The following is a 20045-nucleotide window of genomic DNA, read 5'->3' as shown; positions in this document are numbered from 1 at the left end:
GTGACAATTAGAGAATGCCAAAAGCATCAAAATTGGGCTCCCTCATAATCTACCACTTGAATCCATATCCTATCCCACGCCATAAGAAACAAATCCCTAGGGAGGGGTGTGGAGATATCAATACCACCAAAATATGTGCATTGGTAAGGAATCCCATTATTGACGGTCTCATCCACCTCGATGAAATGATCAATAGTGTTTTTTATTAAGAAAAAACAAATTTTTAGGGGCTCTAAAAGCTTGTACAAAGATGACTAAAGATTTATAACATTATATCCCAAAAGGAAAAACTAGACCAAAACAGAACAAGGCCATCCAGGAAACAAAACGCCAACCACAAAGAGATAGCAGCAAAAGGACAGGACCCAAGAGAAAGAGAACCCAAAAAAACACAAACCTCATACAACACAGGCCCACTATCCCAAATTCTTCAAAAGCTCTGAAGCCTCCAACTCGAGCTTATCCATCCTCTCTATCGCTTTCTTAATTTTCTTGATCTCCACGGTGGCAGAAGAAGCCATCTTTTTGGTACTAGATCTGGTTCTCTTTCCTGGGCCAAACTGATTTTCTATTTTCTCCTCTTCACTGGAAATCCAGACTATTGCCTTGTCCTCAGAGGTACCCTCCATCTTTCTAATGAGGATTTTGATGTTCTCATTAGAGGCTTTCAAGATCTTAAAACTCTGATCTACAACGCCTTTTAAAGCGTTCTCAATACTTAATCCCTGCCATCCATGTCCAGAATTTTAGCCTCCAACTTATATAAGGCAGCAATATCCATCTCAGAACCAATATTTGCTCCAGCACCTCCACACTATCAGTCTCCTTTTGATTATTAACCTTAGGGCACTCATCCTTCCATTTATCTCATTAATCTCATGAAACAACCACGTGATGGAGCCGTCTAGCAAGTTGTTCCTAGCAGTAAGAAGGATAGCCATCTTGGGTTCTCTGTTGGAATCACTGAGAATTAACATAGAAGGATCACTAAGTTGCCTGAGATTCGTATCTTGGGTCTTGTAAGTTGCTTGTGCGTAAATTTAATATTCATGTAATATTTCTTAATTTTAAAAGGATACAATTCATTAATTAGGAATCTTATCCTACAATAGTGTGTTATGCAACCACATTTGAAACATCAGATCCAAAAAAAGATTATATTTTGTCTTCAGTTTTTCATTAGATTTTTATATGTAATCTTCAAACTTATAATTATAAAAAGATTATTATTTGGCGATTACTAGAAATAAGCAGCCAAAAGGAACAACGGGGTTATCAGCTCCAACAAATATTCCTCAAATATGTTGCTCAAGGTGGACCCCAAAGAAAAGGAACCCTGCTATAATATTTATTGCTAAGGAAGAAATGTTGAGGCATAACTCCTAAAAATTACTTTGAAATGTACTTAAAATTTTGGCAATCCTCTTCGGTGGGAACAGAAGAAATTTCAAACTTGTTCAAAAGAAAACCATTTACAAGTGTACCTTCCTACTCAGCACTCACAGAGATGAAGTCAAACCTGTGACTCAAGTATCATGATAAAGTTTGAACTGAACCTGAAAAGCAAAGGAAGCCTGCAACCTCACATACATGACAACTTACACACCTCTATTCATGAAAGGCATGCTGCAAATGAACAGAGTGTTAGACAGAACAAACTCAACATAATTTCAGAACTCCAAAAAGTGTAGTACTTACAAAATATAGAACACACTGGATATTAATTTTCATAATATTCAAAGCCATGAAATTATTATAACAGTTAAATCCCTTTTGGTCATCTGTGTCGTCAATACAATCATACAGCTTTTTTGACAAAAAGAAAATCCAGAATTAACAGTAATTCTGAAAAAATTGTTTCAGAAATCGCATTTTATTATCTACTGAAAATTCAGCTCAAACAGATGAATTGCCCATAATCAACCAGAACGAGCCTTCTTCTGTTGGAAATTGACTGCAAATATTGGAACAAAAACACCAATTCCGACACATGTCCATACAGCCAATGTCATCTTCAACTTCCGATGTTTCATCCTATCAAGATTATACATGTGCTTTGAATGCAGGTAGTATGGCTCATCATCATGACCCCCATGTGCCGACATCTTTGTGCACCCCGTGGAATGCACTGATCGAGAAACTGTTCAAGCAAACACAAATTAACAATCTTGTACATTACACTGTATATTATAAATGCTGTATGTGCTTTTAAGAATTTAAGCATGCAAAAACAAAAATGCATTCCCTTCGATGATTGAAATATGTAGCAATTACAAAAAATGATCTAGCAATTGCATCCAAAAATATCACTGTTCTGTAACAACTCTCAACTGAACATTACTGACATCATTTCCACCCATTTGTCAGAATGAATTATCTGAAATGCATTCTCATTTCAAAGCCCATGAGTAAGACATGTGACTACACAAAAACAGACGATGTCTTCAATGCATTTAAGGTAAATATTTGACCTGGAAATAACCTATGTTACCAGTTTGAGTTTGAATTGAAGTACTAGTTCATCAGTTCGGCAAAATTTTGAACAGGGGTTTGGGTCTGTTTGGGTTAGTTCGTACAAAGACATGTAAAAATTATAACAAATTACATACATACATATTTATGATGAAGCCTAGAAGCATGAGTTACAATTAGAATGTCAACTAGTACCATATATCCTAAGTTACTGGTTCGTGTTCGGGTTCAAAGAACCAGTTCGCAGGTACAGCAAAATCTTGAAATGGGGTGTGAGTTTGTTAGAACAAAAACAGGTAAAAAATTTATATATATATATGTATGTATGTATGTATGTATGTATGTATGCAACCTAGAAAAATGAATTAAGATTAGAATGCTACATAGTATCATAAAAACAACAAAAACACTAAAAACTTGTAATCTTAGCATCATATCTATTATCAACACCAAAATATTAAAATAATATTGACTTCAAGTATCATTGTTTAGATTTTCAACAATTAGAACTTCATGCTAAGTTTCAATTATCTAATTGATTCTCTAAATCTCCATCTTCTTTTTCTCCATCAAAGGCATTAGTTTGTTCACAAACATTGTCAATGTTATCAGGATCAACTGCACTAATAACATTCCTGCTTTCCAAGTTGTCCAACGCTTATTACTTTTTCATTGTACAAAGAGCTTGTTTGATTGTAATTAACATCCTACTTGAAAAATGTTATATAAGAAGCTTTTAACTCCCTTCACCTATTGAAGATGTTATTTAATCTTTCAAATATGATTTATAACTATACAGGACTTCCATTTATTCGGACAGGGGTCTTTCACTGGAAGAAATCTTCAGCGCTAGTTTAATTTGATGTAATAAATATTTGAACTTGAGCAAATTTGGTTTTCTAATGTTAAAAATCTTTATTCAACTCTTGTAATAATTGTTTTCTGCATTGGGTCTCGGTCCGCCCAATGGAACTGTACCTCGTTCGCACTCAGTCTACCTAGGTCTGCCCTGGTTCAATCATGGTTTGACTTGGAGGAACCAACCTGCTTGAGTTCGAACCCAAGTGGAACCCAAAAAGGAACAAGAACCAGGACCAAGAACCAGTTCGAAATTCGCCTGGTTCGAAGGGGCAAAGGGAGAACTCGGTAACTAAGCATAAATCATATGGTTTAAACAACAAAAACACCATAACCATTAAAACTTCTAATCATAGCATATCGTGAATCCTGATCATACCATCATAGAGTTTAACATGAGAGATTGAAAACATTAAACTTAAATCATAACAGCAAGTTCAAGTATCATTGTTTCAAGTTGATCTAATGATTAAAAATTCATTTATCAAGACAAAGTGACCTACTTGCACACCACATATGAGAATTAGAAGCCAACATAAGCCTTTCATTTCCACCTTTTAGGGTTAAGGATGTTAAAACTTTATACATTTGAAAAAAAATGTAACCTAAAAGATGTCTATGGGTACTAGTTCGTCGAGTTCATGCTTGGTACAACATGTTCAGGCGCGGTTTGCCTGAGTTCAATCTGACAGCAATCAGTTTGAACTGGGTCCTCTATTTTCAAACCCTATCTAGACCAGCAGGGAAACTGGACCAGGACCAGGTACCAGTTTGTACCCAGGCATGGTCCGGAGGGGCAAGGGGAGTACCAGGGTAACTAAGGAATTACAAGAGTCCATGATCTAGCCAAACAGAATGATTGTTTCTCATTTCCTTTAAAAGTTTGAAACAGATTCTGATGTATTCTCTCTGCCTCTAATTTCTTTGGAAACTGCTTCTATGGACCCAACTCTCTACCCTACATCCTCACAATGCCTAACACTCCCTAATACCCCGATATTATAAGAAGTTTTGGTTATTGTACAAAAAATCATATTTTATTTTTATTTTTTAATATACAAAATCACCCAGCTTAGTTAGAAAATTGGGTGAATGACAGCCTTTACATATTCTTGCTAGACCGTTGGCAACCATCTCCATGGATTTTGCTGGAAGAATTGCCAAAGTCGAAAAGAGCACATTTCTTTGTTTGTCATTATGAATCAGTTTAGCAAATTGTGTGATACTATTTCCTTGGAAAAATACACGGGAAATAGGTAGCTAAATTAGATTGGATTTGCTTTGGCTTGCCAAGTTTCCTTATGTTAAATAAAAGCTCTTGTATTGGGGGAACTTTTAAAATACGATGTAGAAAGAGAAGGAAACAAAATTGAAGATGCCTAATTCTTTCTAGACCGTCAAACAGATGGGAAAACTTAAGGGCCCATTTGTTTGCTGAAATAGGAATAGGAAAATTGGAATAGGAAATGTATTCCCTGTTTGGTACCCCAAATCGGAATAGGGAATAGCATACATGTTCCAATTTTGTCCCTAAAATGAGCACATGTCCATTCCAAAAATAGTTGTTAATGGAATAGGCCATTCCTATTCCCAGTCTGATATTTATTTTTACTTTATTTTTTTGTTAATTTTTTTTACTTTTTTTATTTTATTTTTAAAAAAAAAAAAATTTACAACATTTTTTTATTATATCTATTTGTTTAAAAAAATGAAATAAATTATATTTCTCATTAACTTCAACGAATAAAATAAAAATGAAAATAAATTAACCTATTTACCATTATTGAAAAAGTAACCAAAAAACAATGAATTAAAACAAAAAAAATCAAGGGAAATATTTTTAAGAATACAAAACTTAACCTTATTCCTATTCCATTTTTGTACAACCAAACAATAGATAACCAAAACATCTATGAAAATAAAAACAAATAAAAAACCCCTTCCTGAAATTCCTTGGAGGATAGATAGTGTCTGAATAAAATTAACAGATTAAATGAAAAGAACAGTATTACGGAACAATCAGTATGGTTAGTAAAATCTGTAGTCAGCAACGCCTCACAAAATCTGACATTAGGAAAACATTTTACATTCAAACTAGGATTATCCTTGGACACTGACCATTACCAGGAATTCATCTATATTAATCCAAAAGGCTCAAACTCTCACTTGGAAGTTAGAATTCTTAAAATTTTAATCGGTAAGAAGGTTATTATCAACACAGGGGAGGGATGACAAACTGCATTCAACCCCTAATTGAATAATCTAAAAATAGATTTCATATGCTTTATAATTTAGCAACTTAAATCTCAAAATGTAAGTGATTTAGAATTCCTTATTTGAATAAACTTTATTTTCATAAGATAGTCAACTAACTATATAATTATCATTTCATTATTTCAATTGGTATTCTTTTCAAAGCATTGAAATAGATTAATTTAAAGATAGTGTAGAACTGGTGTTTTAAAACTTTGTGGTGTTATTTAATCATGCAGAGTAATATGGAAGTGACTCCAACACAACAAAATTAGACAAAGCTCACAGACCACAGACGAATCTCAAAGAACACATCTGATCAAAAACAGCTTCAGCCAGATCCCTGTACAAAAGGAGGAAGATATACATTCTCTCTCAAACCAAAGCTTGTAATTGGCAAGAATATAAATAGTAAAATCACTGGGGTATGCCCTTTTAACAATGTAATTCTGTATAGAACTATAGTCCCGGGCAAGACTGGAGGTTTTCTTCTCCATTCTTTCCTACCAGTGCCCATTTTGAACGGAGAACAATATAAAAAAATTCTTCTATTTTAATATAATACATATGGCTTTGGCCTTTTACTAATCAAGAAAAATAAAAAAAACTTAAAAAGAAGCCAGGGACCTCCCAAAAGAACTCGAGCAATCCTCAAATGGAACTGAAGGAGACTGAAAGAAATTCATTCACCAAAGCCTCTCCACACACACAACCTGAAGCATGACAACTCTGAGCCAACTTCAAAGCATACACAAAATCTAGCATAGAGAAAACTTGTTCTAGCATTTGTGACATTGTCAGTGATAATAAACTGACCAATAGCACCAGTAATACAGTGAATGATATTTTTATTCCAGAACTCCCAAAGGAACTCTTAGAGACAAACCCAGAGAGGAACCAAGTTATTCTTGTGGTAGCATTGGAACTTGCAAACATCTTTGAAAAGAAGTACAAATTAAAAAGCCTCCAAGAAACCAGGGACCTCCCAAAAAGAACTCAAGCAATCCTCAAATAGAATTGAAGGAGACTGAAAGGAATCCAATCATCAAAGACTCCACACACACACAACCTGAAGCAATCCAATAATTAGATGCTCAGCTAAAAATAACATCAATGTTTGGTCTATGAAGGAATCTCCCAATTAAAGCATTAAGGAAGACTACAAAAGTTCTATCTGCCCAAAAATCAGGGAAAAAAGGGCAAAGTTGTGAAATAAGGTAATTTGAGCTTCCACAAAAGGGGAGAGACCTTCACAGCATTACACTCCTGAATCACTTTACAAGGAAGAGAGAGCACTCATTGAGTAGCAAAAAGAGTAATGGGGACCTCTGCCTGGAAAGAAAACCCGTATAAAAGCCCACAGAGGGACAAAGTTAGGAAAGATCCTCCACATCACATGCACCAGCATAAGAAAAAACTTAAGTTTCACAAGGGGAAGAAAGCATGATGAACAATCTACAAACCCAGCTCAGGTATAGGAGTAGTCTTCATGGTAGAGTGTAACAGAAAGCTCCTTCTGGAAGTTACCCAGAGCAAGACCCAATCCCAAGAAGCAAAAAAAAGGCTTAGTGGCCCCTTTCTCAGAACACCTTGCATCTCATATATCAAGTGGACTTTAGCAGATTGTTGGGTGTCCAACTACATTGCTAGAAGTGAAATGTCCTCTTCAACACCCACTTGATCACACCCCTCAGAGGACTCTAAATCAACACATTGCTGAGCATTCATTCAATCCTCTATGAGAATAAGGAGTGTTTCTCCCTCCTCACCACAGAGTCCCATCTGTCCCCATCGAGTCTCATATGTCTCCTCTGAGTCACCCCCTCCCCCACCCCCCCAACAACCTTCCTCATCATCAGGATCGTTGCCTTCCTCATTGTCAGGACTGTTGTCATCTTCGCAAAAGCCATCTTCAATAGCTTTGTGAGCGATACAAGATGTTGTCACTGTCACCACTACCATTTGGGCTCATGACACAGAGAAGCCCGAGCCTATAACATATCAAAAGCTTTTGCAGGAAGACAACACTGTGATTTTGTTTGCAGAACTCTCCATCACCTTCCCCATCCTCTAAACTGTCCTTGCCATCACCTACATAATCTCCATTTCCATCACCTGCTAGGCTTTTGCCATATAAATTACTTGGAAATGGAATAATATGGACCGATATTTGTTACTGTTGCAAGAAAATAGTCAAAAATTAATTGTCGTTTTTTACCTATAAAATTTGTAATTTTAAAATCAATCATTGACCATCAATTGAGTGAATTTAACCTTATTTTTGGCAATTAAACAGATTTTCAATGTTCTTTTTTCCACAATAAAGATTACACACAATTTCAATTGTTTTACTTTTAATGGGTTTCAATGAATTTTTTTTACACACGATGCATTATCCATGCACAGTAGGATTTCACCTTAAGGGTATGTGAGGGCATCCCAATCTTCATATCTCTAGTTTTGATTGTGTAGTTAATCTACAAGAGCCAAACAAATGCCCAAGTATTTAGAGCCAATTTGATGTTTACAACTTTGTTAAACACAATGTAATATAAACTTGTCAACACCCCGCAGTGTGTGCACCTGCAACCAGAATTATTATTTAGCAATTAAACAAAATTTTCAATGTTTTTTCCACACAATAAAGATTATGCTCAATTTCAATGGTTTTACTTTCAATGGGTTTCAATGAATTGTTTTTTTACAAAGGATACATAGGAATTAACCAAAGGGTATGTGAGGGCATCCCAATCTTCATATCTCTAGTTTTGATTGTGTAGTTCATCTATAAGAGCCAAACAAATGCCCAAGTATTTAGAGCCAGTTTGGTGTTTACACCTTTGTTAAACACAATGTAATATAAACTTGTCAACACCCCACAGTGTGTGTGCCTGCAACCAGCATTATTTTTTTGCAATTAAAGTAAAAAAATTCAATGTTATTTTTTCCACACAATAAAGATTACACATGATTTCAATGGTTTTACTTTTAATGGGTTTCAACGAATTTTTTTAAACACGGGATACATTATCCAAAAAGGGTATGTGAGGGCATCCCAATCTTCATATCTCTAGTTTTTATTGTGCAGTTCATCTACAAGGGCAAAACAAATGCCAAAGTATTTAGAGCCAGTTGGGTGTTTATGCCTTTGTTAAGCACAATGTAATATAAACTTGTCAACACCCCACAGTGTGTGTGCCTGCAACCAGCATTCTGTAACAAACCAGCTGAAAGATATCTCTGTGTTCAAGGCCGATGATTATGGTGTTTTTCGGAGGATCTGCAGTGAGCAGCAGCAGCCGCAAGCTTACATTCACAACGCAGAATTCTCAAAAGATTTGTTTATAATGTTGCATGCAGATCTAATAATTTTGAATGGGCAAATAAAGCCAATAACAGATTGATACTCATATGCTTTGAGCACTGATGGTTGCTGCTCTTGCTGCCTCAAACACAAATTAAAGATTGGTCTAATGAAAAGCCACTGCATTAAAAAATAATGTCATGATTTAAGCTATAGTCCTGCTATGTGATGAATTATCTGGGAACAACATGGAGACTTTTCCATAATTTGTTAAATTCAATGAAAATCTTCTCTTCCCTGCTCAAATTAAGAGAATCCAAAAAATAATCAAAGGCATAAGAATTCTAGTCTTTTTTCTCTGTAGGTAAGAACCCTTTATAACTGTTTTTCTCTTTTAATGCAATAGGAGCTGCCCCCACTGATAGCAATTTGCCAAAAGAAAATGTTAATAGTAAATATATAGATATACTAAAAATATATATATATATATGTGAACCCACACTCATACCTAAAGTCCATAACTGGCCATCCCCCTATTAGGACTAGCTACTTAAGTTTTGTCACTTGTTTAACAAGTCATTTTACCTTGCTTGAAAACCTCTACTAGCGTCTATCAATATTTGATTTTCAGGATAAGTGCTAGCAACAAGGAGTTTATGCTCTTTGCCATTGAAAAGATTTCATGTGAAGCATTGTTGTGGCATTTCAGTTAATTTAGGGTTTCGTCAACTCTCAATGTGCCATTTGTACATTATCTGGAATTTAGGATTTATCTAACTTTATTATTATAACTGAAAGCCATAATGATTTCATAGATTAATATTGTATAGCTTTATTTAAAAATTTGACAAGAGACTAATCTAAAAACCTGAAAGTCGAGCCTTATCTGAAAGATTGGAGAACTCTTGGAGCTTGGTTGAAAGCAATAAAATTATTAACAGCATGTACCATGTGTAGCTTCATGACTCTAACTCTCAACCCTGCCAGTATCGCGATAATAAGTGTGTGTGAGGAGCACCATCCCCCAACACGCTCCAACACCCATGAGAGGCACTACCCCTCAAACCCACGGGTATCAATATTCCTAGATCCCCTCAAGAGGCATTGCCAACTGACATCCTTGCGCTCATTTTTTTTAATTTCTATATCTCTATACTATTTAAATGCATTTAAAATAATAATAAAAGATTTTTCTCTATTTCTTAATATTTTTGATAATCCATTTTTTTTTTAATCTTTAACTTTTGGTTTGTTGATTTATTTTCCAAAAGATCTTTACTGCATGGTTGAAACCTATGTCAACAAGTTCAAGTTCGTGTTTGGCAACAGCAAAACATGGCTGAAGCTCAACAAAGGAAAAAATGAAAAATAAAGTAAATAAATGTCTTATAAAAATTCCATATGAAAAAATGTAAAATATATTCCCAAAACTATCAGAATATTTTCAATTGATAAATAGACTAGGATTTATCCATACAAAATGTAGAAAATTATAAAAATATACATATTTATGGTACAAAATTATAAATTGATTTATAATATTACATCCGTAACATGCATTATGTAAGTGATAAAATAAATAAAAAATCCACACACAATCAATCCAGAATGTTAGAAACATATAAGCAACATGCATTGTGTATTGTCAGAGTTATTCCTTACACCTTGTCTGATTATACCCACGAAAATCAGTGAGGAAGACGCTGGCCTTCTTAACAGAAATGTTACACTTGAGGAAATCAGATGTGCTATTAAGGCCCTAACCAAGGGTAAGGCCACTGGGCCTGATGAGCTTCCTACAGAATTTTACAAAGTCAACAGTAGCTGGGTTGGAAAAGGACTTTTACAGGTAAATGGGGAAACATCCTCGAATACGATTGTTTGCAACTTACTCACAAATTGTTGAATCCCAAAGGATTCTTTCTCACAATGTGATATAATAACCAATGTTTATTCCTTCGTATTATCTAAGCAGAGCTACTTTGGATTCGGATATATTTTGTTCATTAATGACTCCTGATTCTTTCAGCTCCTTGTAAAGATCATTTCCTTCACTGGTACGTATGATATTATCAATTGTTCGTATTATCTTTATCGTTATACTATTATTACAATATCATTACTATTATAAATTTATTAAGCAAATTGATTAATTGTGGATAAGATTAATTACTAATATTATATATTAGTAATACTACCGATATTGATTATTAATTTTATTAAACATGAATAATATTGATTTGATTAATATTAATATCGATTCACTACTATCATTATTCCTGACATGATTTATGGAATTAACAATGTTTGAGCAAATCATACATGTTTCAAGAAATATATTTGTATTGTAAATACTTCAATTAGGGCTCATGACAAACTCTTATCAAAAATTGAAGACAAAGATAACTCTTCTCAATGTTTCCTCTAAGATCTTGGCAAACTTTCTGGCCAAAAGACATGAAAACATGCTTTTTAAGATATATTAATCCTTCACAGACTCGGCTCGGCTTGTAAAGGGGATATACATTCTTGAAAATCTTCTTACTTGTTGGGAGTCACTCAATTAGGCCAAGGACTTAAAGAAAAGGTGAGCACGCACTGTTACATTATGAAAAGGAAAATGATAGGATTGAATAGGGCTTTATCTGCATAATAGGGCTTTTCAGTGAAAGCAATGTTGACAATTTGATGTTTAAAACTTCGAACTTAATATCTTCTGCAAAGCTTCTGGAAGTAAAGTTTCTCTCTCAAAAAATGCTATCTGCCTACAATATTTATTATACTTTTGCTTGGCTATTCACCCAACACCAATTCAAACATCTGCAGAAGCAGATCAGAGATGATCTCTAGATGGATGAGAAAGGAGGGATAAAGAAGCATGAGGTCAGGGGGCAATGGAGCTCAATAAGCTAGCATCATGGGGGGCTGAATCTTAAAGACCTTTGTATCTCAAGGGATTCTATTGGCCTCAAAGTGGATGGTTAAGGCCCTCCAAGATCAAGAACCTTGGGAATACTAATCAGGCAGAATATTGCAAGGGGACACCCCTGCAAGGGATCATCTTGGAAAGGCCTTCAGTTATCTGACCTACTGGCGGGCCTTTTCCCTGGTAAAGTGCTTGGCTCAAATGTTTTTAAATCTTTATGAAAAGGATGGGAACAGGTTAGACAATTCATTTCAGATAACAGTGTGGTTTCAGATTGCAACAAAATTTATAGCAGCAGATCTATTTGGTGGAACCTTGTGCACAAAGGAAAACCACTTGCTTTGCTTCAGGGTTGCTCTGCTAAAATCTGGGCAGCTAAGAGGGTCCCTAAAATGTAAGACATTATTTGCAATGGTTGATTGATTGAATGGGAAGATCTGTCTCAGTGAGCAGGCCTTCCTTAATCTCTATGAAGAACATTTTCCATCCTTCGAAATGATAGCACTCATCTTTCCCTCCCCAAACAGTGTATCTCTGATTCTGATGACCTTTACTACACTTGGCCTGATGGCTCTCCTTTATCCAATGTGAAGGCTAAATACATTTACTCCCTTCTGACTGATAACAAGGGAATCATTGAACACTTTTGAACTGTTGCCAGGATAAAACTGTGGATCTTCCTTCTTGGCAGAAACTCTTATATACCTTGTGGGGCAGACCTGTTGAGCCCAAGAATAAGTGTTTCTTATGGAGGCTTCCTTCTCCACAGACTCCCCCTTAAGCAGCCCAATCGAGAATTAAATGCCTGTTTTATCTGTAGAGTTCCTGGGACTGTGAAGCATCTTCATTTTTACTGTGTTTTGGCTAAAGAGATATGCAATCTATTTGGTTTTGTGATCAAAGGTGATACAAGTGTCTTCGAGTAGGTTTCCAGTAGTGTCCTGAGCCCTAGGAAGTGTTGTAATTTTGTCTGAACTTGTCTTTCAATAGAAATACAATAGATCATTTGGAATTTTAGGAATAATAATGTCTTTAACAGCAGGGTTTAAGCTCTTACTGAGTCTCAAAGGTGACTCATTTTATATAACATTAAAATGTAGGTTAATGTTACCATTAGATTGAACATAAAAAGTTTGTGGACCTGCTGAAGTTTGAAATTGACAGGCCGAGAAAATGGGAGATTGTTCAAGTTTATACGTGGGCTAAGCGTACCAAAGAAATATCGTTCAAGATCACTGTAATCTAATTCATTGTTGCATTATAAAAGTTACAAAGTAGAGTCAAACATGGACAGTGCCCATAAGGGAGCATCCCCTCCTTGTTGAAACTAGTCCAACAAGTTCTATTCCAATAGATCAGCAAGTTCTAGTTTCAATTCCACTTGTACGTAAACATAAAACCTTTAAAAAAATTGAGTGAAGAATGGCTAGTATCAATAAGCGTTTATTGCTTCCAATGCACCTTGATTATTCCAAATCCAAAACAATTTCAGGAAGACGATGATTTGGCAATTTGAATAGATGAGGCATCCAATAAATTCTGTAGTACACAGTCTTGTGTCTGATTAAATGTGCCAAGGTGATTAGGGGGATTCAAAATGTAACATAAACAAAACATCACTGTCCATATGTCTACACAATACTTTATGCTTGAAACTAATGTTAAACAAGTTGCACAGATTGTGTCCAACCATCTTATCTATAGAGCAAGAGAAAGAAAGTAACATTGTGGGATGCCAAAGAAGGGGTGCTCTCATCCACCAAAATGGTTGCAACCCTGGCAGCAACCTAAAAACAATTTTTAAGGCTGACATCTATGAACTTGAAGATGATCGTCACTTCAAATCCTACTGAATCATTTCACAAATAGGGACAAGTTAAAAATAGGTTTTAGGGAAAGAAGAATATATTTCACATATAAAAAAATCCGTTCGAGAGAAGCCTCTCTAACCCTGGATCCTCCTCCCTATTATGTTTTCCTATTCAAGTTGTATAATTTGTCGGATACCAAGGATATTACCGGTGCTGGTGAAATGGTAAATGGGATCCACTCGCAACTGATCGCCTCAGCCATATATTCCACTCAGGGCTAAGAAGACCAGCAACGAAAAGGGCATCTTCTTTGTAAAGCGTCGCCATGATAATGTGGTCCATGGTGCTTACCATGACAAAGCGACGCCAAATATCTGCACCCACACATGGGACCGTCGATGTGCCAAAATTATCCTATCAAACCAAAAAAATGGAGCTGCTAGCAGGCATCCCCATTTGCATTTCCAACTATAGGGCGGTGGGAATCATATGATCCATCAAAACGCCGAGGACACCACAATGGGTGAATACGTATCAAGATTCCAATCTGCTTGGGACAAACCCCTACTGAGTATGGAAAACGGCCATATTGGAATTTTAGCTTTACCCTAAGGCTGCGACGGTAGTGCGTATACACTATAAGCATACGATGGGGCATTGGATATTACAAACTGATCTGATCTACTCCGTTACAAATAAAACTAGGAACAAAACAACCCTAAAACTACAGAAAGAATAATGTACCTCTAATTATCTCGGTTGGAGATATTTATATTTCATCAAATTATCGTTCTATGTTGCAGGACAATATCACAAACCCTTGAATGGTGATGTTTACTAAACAGAATAAAATAACGAGATTGTGAAACATTTACCCGGACGAGATAGAGCAGCGCTGGCGTTTTGAGTGAGGCCTCTTTTCAGGGCGTTGTATGCAATGTTCGCCATTAGAAGATGATGGAGGTTTCGAAACAAGCTTCCGTTCTTGTCTCCTTCACAATGAATTCAGATTAATGTATTTGCTGTTAATATAGATGCTGCTTGGGGCGTGTTATCGCAGGTTACATGAGAGTAATAGTCTAGCAATGGTACCTTCGTGTACAATAGGTAATTATTTGTCACAAAATAAGTTAGAAGTATTGTTTCTTTATTTGTCACAAAATAAGTTAGAAGTATGGTTTCTTTTACTGTTTTCATACTTAATGGAGATTAAATTTGTACAATCTATTATAATTGCTGTCAAAAAAATTGGATTAGATTGTGTAAAGATTTTTTTCATCAATATTTTGAATCAATATGGATCACCTAGTGTGATTCGAAATGTTGATGGAGAAAATCTTAACACAGTCTATTCAAGAAATTTGTTTTAATATTAATTTAGATAACAAAAATTGAATTCATAATCATTGCATACAAATGAAAGTATACAAGTGTTACATGTATTGTTTTCATCAACTTTCATAATAATTTCTTAAGATGGAGTTTATAAAGTGATGTGTCTATAGTATTCATCATATTTCAATATGCACAATACTATCATTGCTTGAGCCGTGTGTAGAAATAAGTTTTTCAACTAGTACATATATTCTTTTCATCAACATTGAATTGGTAACTTTGAATTTGTATTAAACACTATTTTAAACTCACCTATAGTGGTTGTTGTTAATTTGGTATTGTTAGAGTTGTATTTTATAATGTTAGTAGACAAGTCTCCCCTTCTTTTTGTCGTGCAACAAATGGGTTATGTTGCATATGTGCATATCTTTCAAATGTGAATGACGATTTGAATTCAAAGGTATGTCAGTTCACAAACTCTTGATATTGTTGTGAATGTTAGCCCTTGTTAATGAACGTTCTCAATGTTGATTGTTGCTCTTTAAAGTGTAAATTCATGTGATTTGTCTATTATAAGGGCCCATGTCATTTTTAATGGTATTTGATAGTAGATGCCATGACTTATTGGTAGTACTGGAATATATTTTTGGTTCTCTTGGTCCCATGGTGCCACAATGTAATTTGTAGAGTCTACAATCACAAACAAAGGGAGTTGAGGTAGTTTTTCACAATTTTTTTACTTGTCCAAGTGCACCATTGACAAGTTTAGTTTGCAACCTTAAATTTGCATAGAGCTTGACCTCTAGTCAATACATAATACATAAGATATATAATGGATATATTTAGCTTTAAAATAGTTATACTGATAATTAGAAACAATTTTATAATTTTCTAGTGGTTAAATGGTAAAGGAAAATAAAAGTAGCACTCTATTAAGTGCAAATGGTGTACAATGGAAAATAAATGGGGAAGCCTAAGAGTGAAATACCTTAAGATATAGGGCACATGTCTTGTTGTAAAATAAATAGTCAAAACCATGAATGAAAATGAATCTTACAAAATGTTGACTCCTCATTACAACATTAAAGCTATCCCCAAAAAAAGACCAACTATACAAACTCAATCATAAATACAAACTTATGATATCACTTTCTTTTGACTATAAAATAACATGTAAACTCGTTTGACTAATCATGTTAAATAATATTAGGTAATTTCTATTTAGTTGAGAATTAATTCAATTAATTTGTAACAATATTAACCAAAGTTTTGAAATGTTGTTTTATGTAATAAATGCACTACATGTTGATACTAAAAGAGAAAAATAAATACCATTAAAATAAATTATTCTTTATAAAATGCATTATTTATTTAGGACTAGACCAAACTATCACATGTTCAAAGTGTGGTTCTTTCCTTTATTACACATTGGAGTTCAAAAATATTTTTTGTACAAGTTATTAGCCAAATACCGAGTGGATGAAATTTGAGTGAATCTAATTCAATTGTAAAAATATTGCTTGCAAATTTAAAAGCCAATCTAATAGAATCACATATTACGAGTGTGTTTTCTTCCAAGAACACTAAAATTAAATAACGTTTGAAATGTTTTTAAGGTATCTCCTAGGTAAAGAATAATCACTACTAAAGAGCATTTTAGTTGTCATGAAGATAGATTTTATGTCTCTCATGTTCTCCCTTATAGCACCATGCAATTAAATGTTTTGAAAAGGTTTTATGCTAATTATAGTCCATTTCACATTAGTACTACTTGCTGCTCTAATCTAATTTATATACCACTAAACCATCATAAATTACTTTTGTTCTTGTTAGAGTAAAGGGTTAATTTCATTTCATTTATTAAATTACCTGTATTCCCTTCTTAAGATTTTCTTTTATGCACTTGCATATCCATTTAATAATTAAACAGTAATTATTAAATGTCATTTACCTCTTAGAGTTTCCCTTTTAGGTTTTATGATTTCATTCTATAAGGATGGATCAACTATAAATTTCATTCATTTTTTCAATATAATATAATTGTCCATATTCTCAAGAGAAAAACCCTTGCCTGTTCTTTGCCTTTTCTTCTCTATGACAGGTTCTTGCATACAGGGGTTCTTTAGGTTTTGCGGATTTGTTTTGTTCAAATCCTTTAGTTTTTAAAAGTGTCTTTTTTTTTAAATATATATTTTATAATATCACTTCTTTCAATATATTAAATTAAAAAATAGTACACAATCATTTACATTTACTAGTGATCTTTAAATATATTTCTAAAATTAAAAATATTCTATATTATTTCTCCATTTTATTCTATGATTAAAAAATGTAGGAATAGAAATATAAAATATAGATCTCCAAGCAAGAGCCTACAACACAACGGTGAATTGTAAGCCTCTTAATTGGGAGGTCTTGGGTTCAAATCTACTCAAGATTAACTAATAATCAAAATAATTAACCAAGATATTGTCTCTTCAAGGCCTCTCAATAATTTCTCAATAAAAATTTCAAACAACATTTCAGAGATAAAGGGTATGGGAAACGGTTCAAAGAATACAAAAGTATTTGAAGATGGACAAATTAAATATGTTCTTAGTGCGTGAGCTTTACACTTTTGTCTTGTAAATGAGAATCCCAATGTTTGTAGCAATAAAAATTGAGGTCAATGTGTTGTTCTGCTATGGGTTTAATCTCTCTGGGGGCCCCAACATGTGGAATAAAGTCCTGCGTTCCCCATATCCTATGATGCAACATATGGTTAATGGTTGAGATGTATTCAATGGTCATCTAGCCTTCTTTAGTATTTTTTATCGTCGATTTAAAAAAGAAGGGACTTCACTTCATATGAAAAATGCCTACAGTGTGATTAAATTTTGGACAAAGTAAAACCACAACAAGAAGTATACCAACCTTCTTATTATCATAAATCTACACCATTATTTTTATTTTTATTATTATCATCATCATCTTCATATTTATATTTTGTTATCTAATTATAATATTAATATTAAAAAATATGATAGTAATTATTTACTAATGATTATTTTGAACGATTTAATTTTTTATCTGGTCTTTGTTTTAATCGATAAAAGGATTAAGTGTAAAGTAAATGTATTGTTGAGAAAGAAAAAAATTGTATATTAAGAGTCATATTGATTAATAATAAGTTCAAATTGTCTGCTAAAATAAATTATGATTATGGCATGCCATAACTTAAAAGATATGTCCAATTATAAACAAAGTGTATATGCCACTGAGGGAAATGTGTAGGTTTGAAATAATCTAAATAAACAAGTAATTTGTGTTTAAAGAAAAATGATCTAGCCATATATATTTATTTATTTATTTATTTATTAAAGAAAAAATCTATTTCTAACAACTCCTGCAACAAGGGAAAGAACAAAAGCCACCATTGTTGCCTATATGTAGTGGAGAAGAAACAAAACTACTTCGTTGTTTGCATTGAGAATGCCTTGAACCCACCATTGGCATTTCACCTCTTTAGGCTTACCTTAAGTCGTTATCCAAGAAGAAGCACTTTGCACTTTAGGGAAACTTTTGCTATCAACGCCCCTTTCTTTGTCTTATTTATTTTCCACCTTCTAACAAGATTGTCTTCAACTTTTCTCTTTTACATCTTCTTTAGCAAAAGGGACATATTATTCTTCTAGCATGTAGTCTTTCCACCAATAAAAACTAGTGGTCACCTTTAATCCCAGAGAAATTTGAAGAAAATTAATATTTCAAAATATTTATAGTTTGCAAGTTGTAAAAGCTTTCTTATCTCGCATGGTAAGGATCCATCTTTTGGCTATCTCTTCATCAAGAGACCTCAACAAAACATCTTCCTTGTCGAAGTCCATTGGGTACATATTCATCAAGTTTCCATTTATATTCTAGTGCCATTTGTGTTTTGTATACCATCCTTAGGGATATGATCTTGATGTTCTTACTTATTGAGTCATCATGTTGGGAATCACAAGTGATCTACACCCTTGGGGTGATTTGACTTGTGTTGTTGCATCAATAGACTGGTTATGCCCTATGTTTGACTTGTGAGACTCGTGATGTGTTTTCTTGTTTCACTAAGGAATGCGTGAGTGGTTTCCTAGTTTTAGATGGTGTTAAAAATTTTTTTGGATTAGGTAAAAATAGGTTTCGAGGGGACCCAAAATCCCATACAAAAACAAAAGATCAACGATAAAGAGTCCACCTAGATTTACAAGGACTGGGAACCTACAGTAACATCATCAAAAAACTAGGTTTTATAGGGACCTGAAACCTACAAGCAGCATTCTAACAAAAAAAAATCTAGAAAGTAAAACCATAGTAAGAGACAACCAACATAGATACAAAACCAGAGACCTAGACCAATGACCATGACCAACAAAAGAAAAGTAGGACAACCCTATCACTAGAGCTCCTCCACAACCTTAGTCAAATCTTTTGTGGTATCAACAATCCCTTGAAGGAGATCCTCAGCAATGGAGACAAGGGAAGCTTCAATGGCCCTTTTAGTACCCTACTTTGTCCCTTTGCTAGGACCACCATTCATTTGTGCCTGCATAGGAGAAATAATTTCCTCTTTACTCCTCCTGCCCAAACTAACCAATGTCACACATAAGCTAGTAGTAAGCATGTCCATTTGTTGTTCATTATCCTTGGCTAGTTGCCTTAGGCCAACTTCATAGTTCATCAATTTCTCAAGAATATTCCCAATTTTCCCTTCAAGCTCCATTCTTTCATTTCTTTCAATATCTAGATTCTTCTGCATCTCTTTAACATTTTTCTTTAATGAAATGATTTCATTATAGAGCCATGTATTAATGTGGAGAGTCACATTTTCCTTCATTTTAGCTTTATCAAAAAACAAAAGCCTTCTACTAAAATTCTTCACCTGGGTCTCCCCATTCCCACTCTTTAGCTCATGGTGATCATAATCAATGTGGATCTCTTCTAGTGGAGCCTCTTCTAGTATAGATTACATGTCTCGAGCAAAATACTTTTCCTCCTTATTAATCATTTGAGTTGTATCAACGGTATTTGGCTCGTGGATGGTGAGCATTGTATTATCATCCTTCTT

At 34.2% G+C, this 20045-nt stretch overlaps 1 protein-coding gene across 1 annotated transcript; it reads right to left on the bottom strand.

Annotated features, from left to right (window-relative positions):
* Nucleotides 1-1691: 1691 nt before the first annotated feature.
* On the bottom strand, nucleotides 1692-14721 carry LOC149552120 (TonB-dependent heme receptor A). Its single transcript, XM_089787605.1, has 2 exons — nucleotides 14500-14721; nucleotides 1692-2140 (listed from the first exon to the last, which is right to left on the bottom strand). The coding sequence occupies exons 1-2, from the start codon at nucleotides 14570-14572 to the stop codon at nucleotides 1920-1922; spliced, it is 294 nt and encodes a 97-aa protein (XP_089643731.1). The 5' UTR covers nucleotides 14573-14721; the 3' UTR covers nucleotides 1692-1919.
* Nucleotides 14722-20045: the final 5324 nt, after the last annotated feature.

Source organism: Cupressus sempervirens, chromosome 6 (assembly GCF_028749045.1).
Source record: "Cupressus sempervirens isolate cs-2001-9-10 chromosome 6, ASM2874904v1, whole genome shotgun sequence".
Taxonomy (NCBI): domain Eukaryota; kingdom Viridiplantae; phylum Streptophyta; class Pinopsida; order Cupressales; family Cupressaceae; genus Cupressus; species Cupressus sempervirens.
This window is presented reverse-complemented; position numbering and strand designations above follow the sequence as displayed.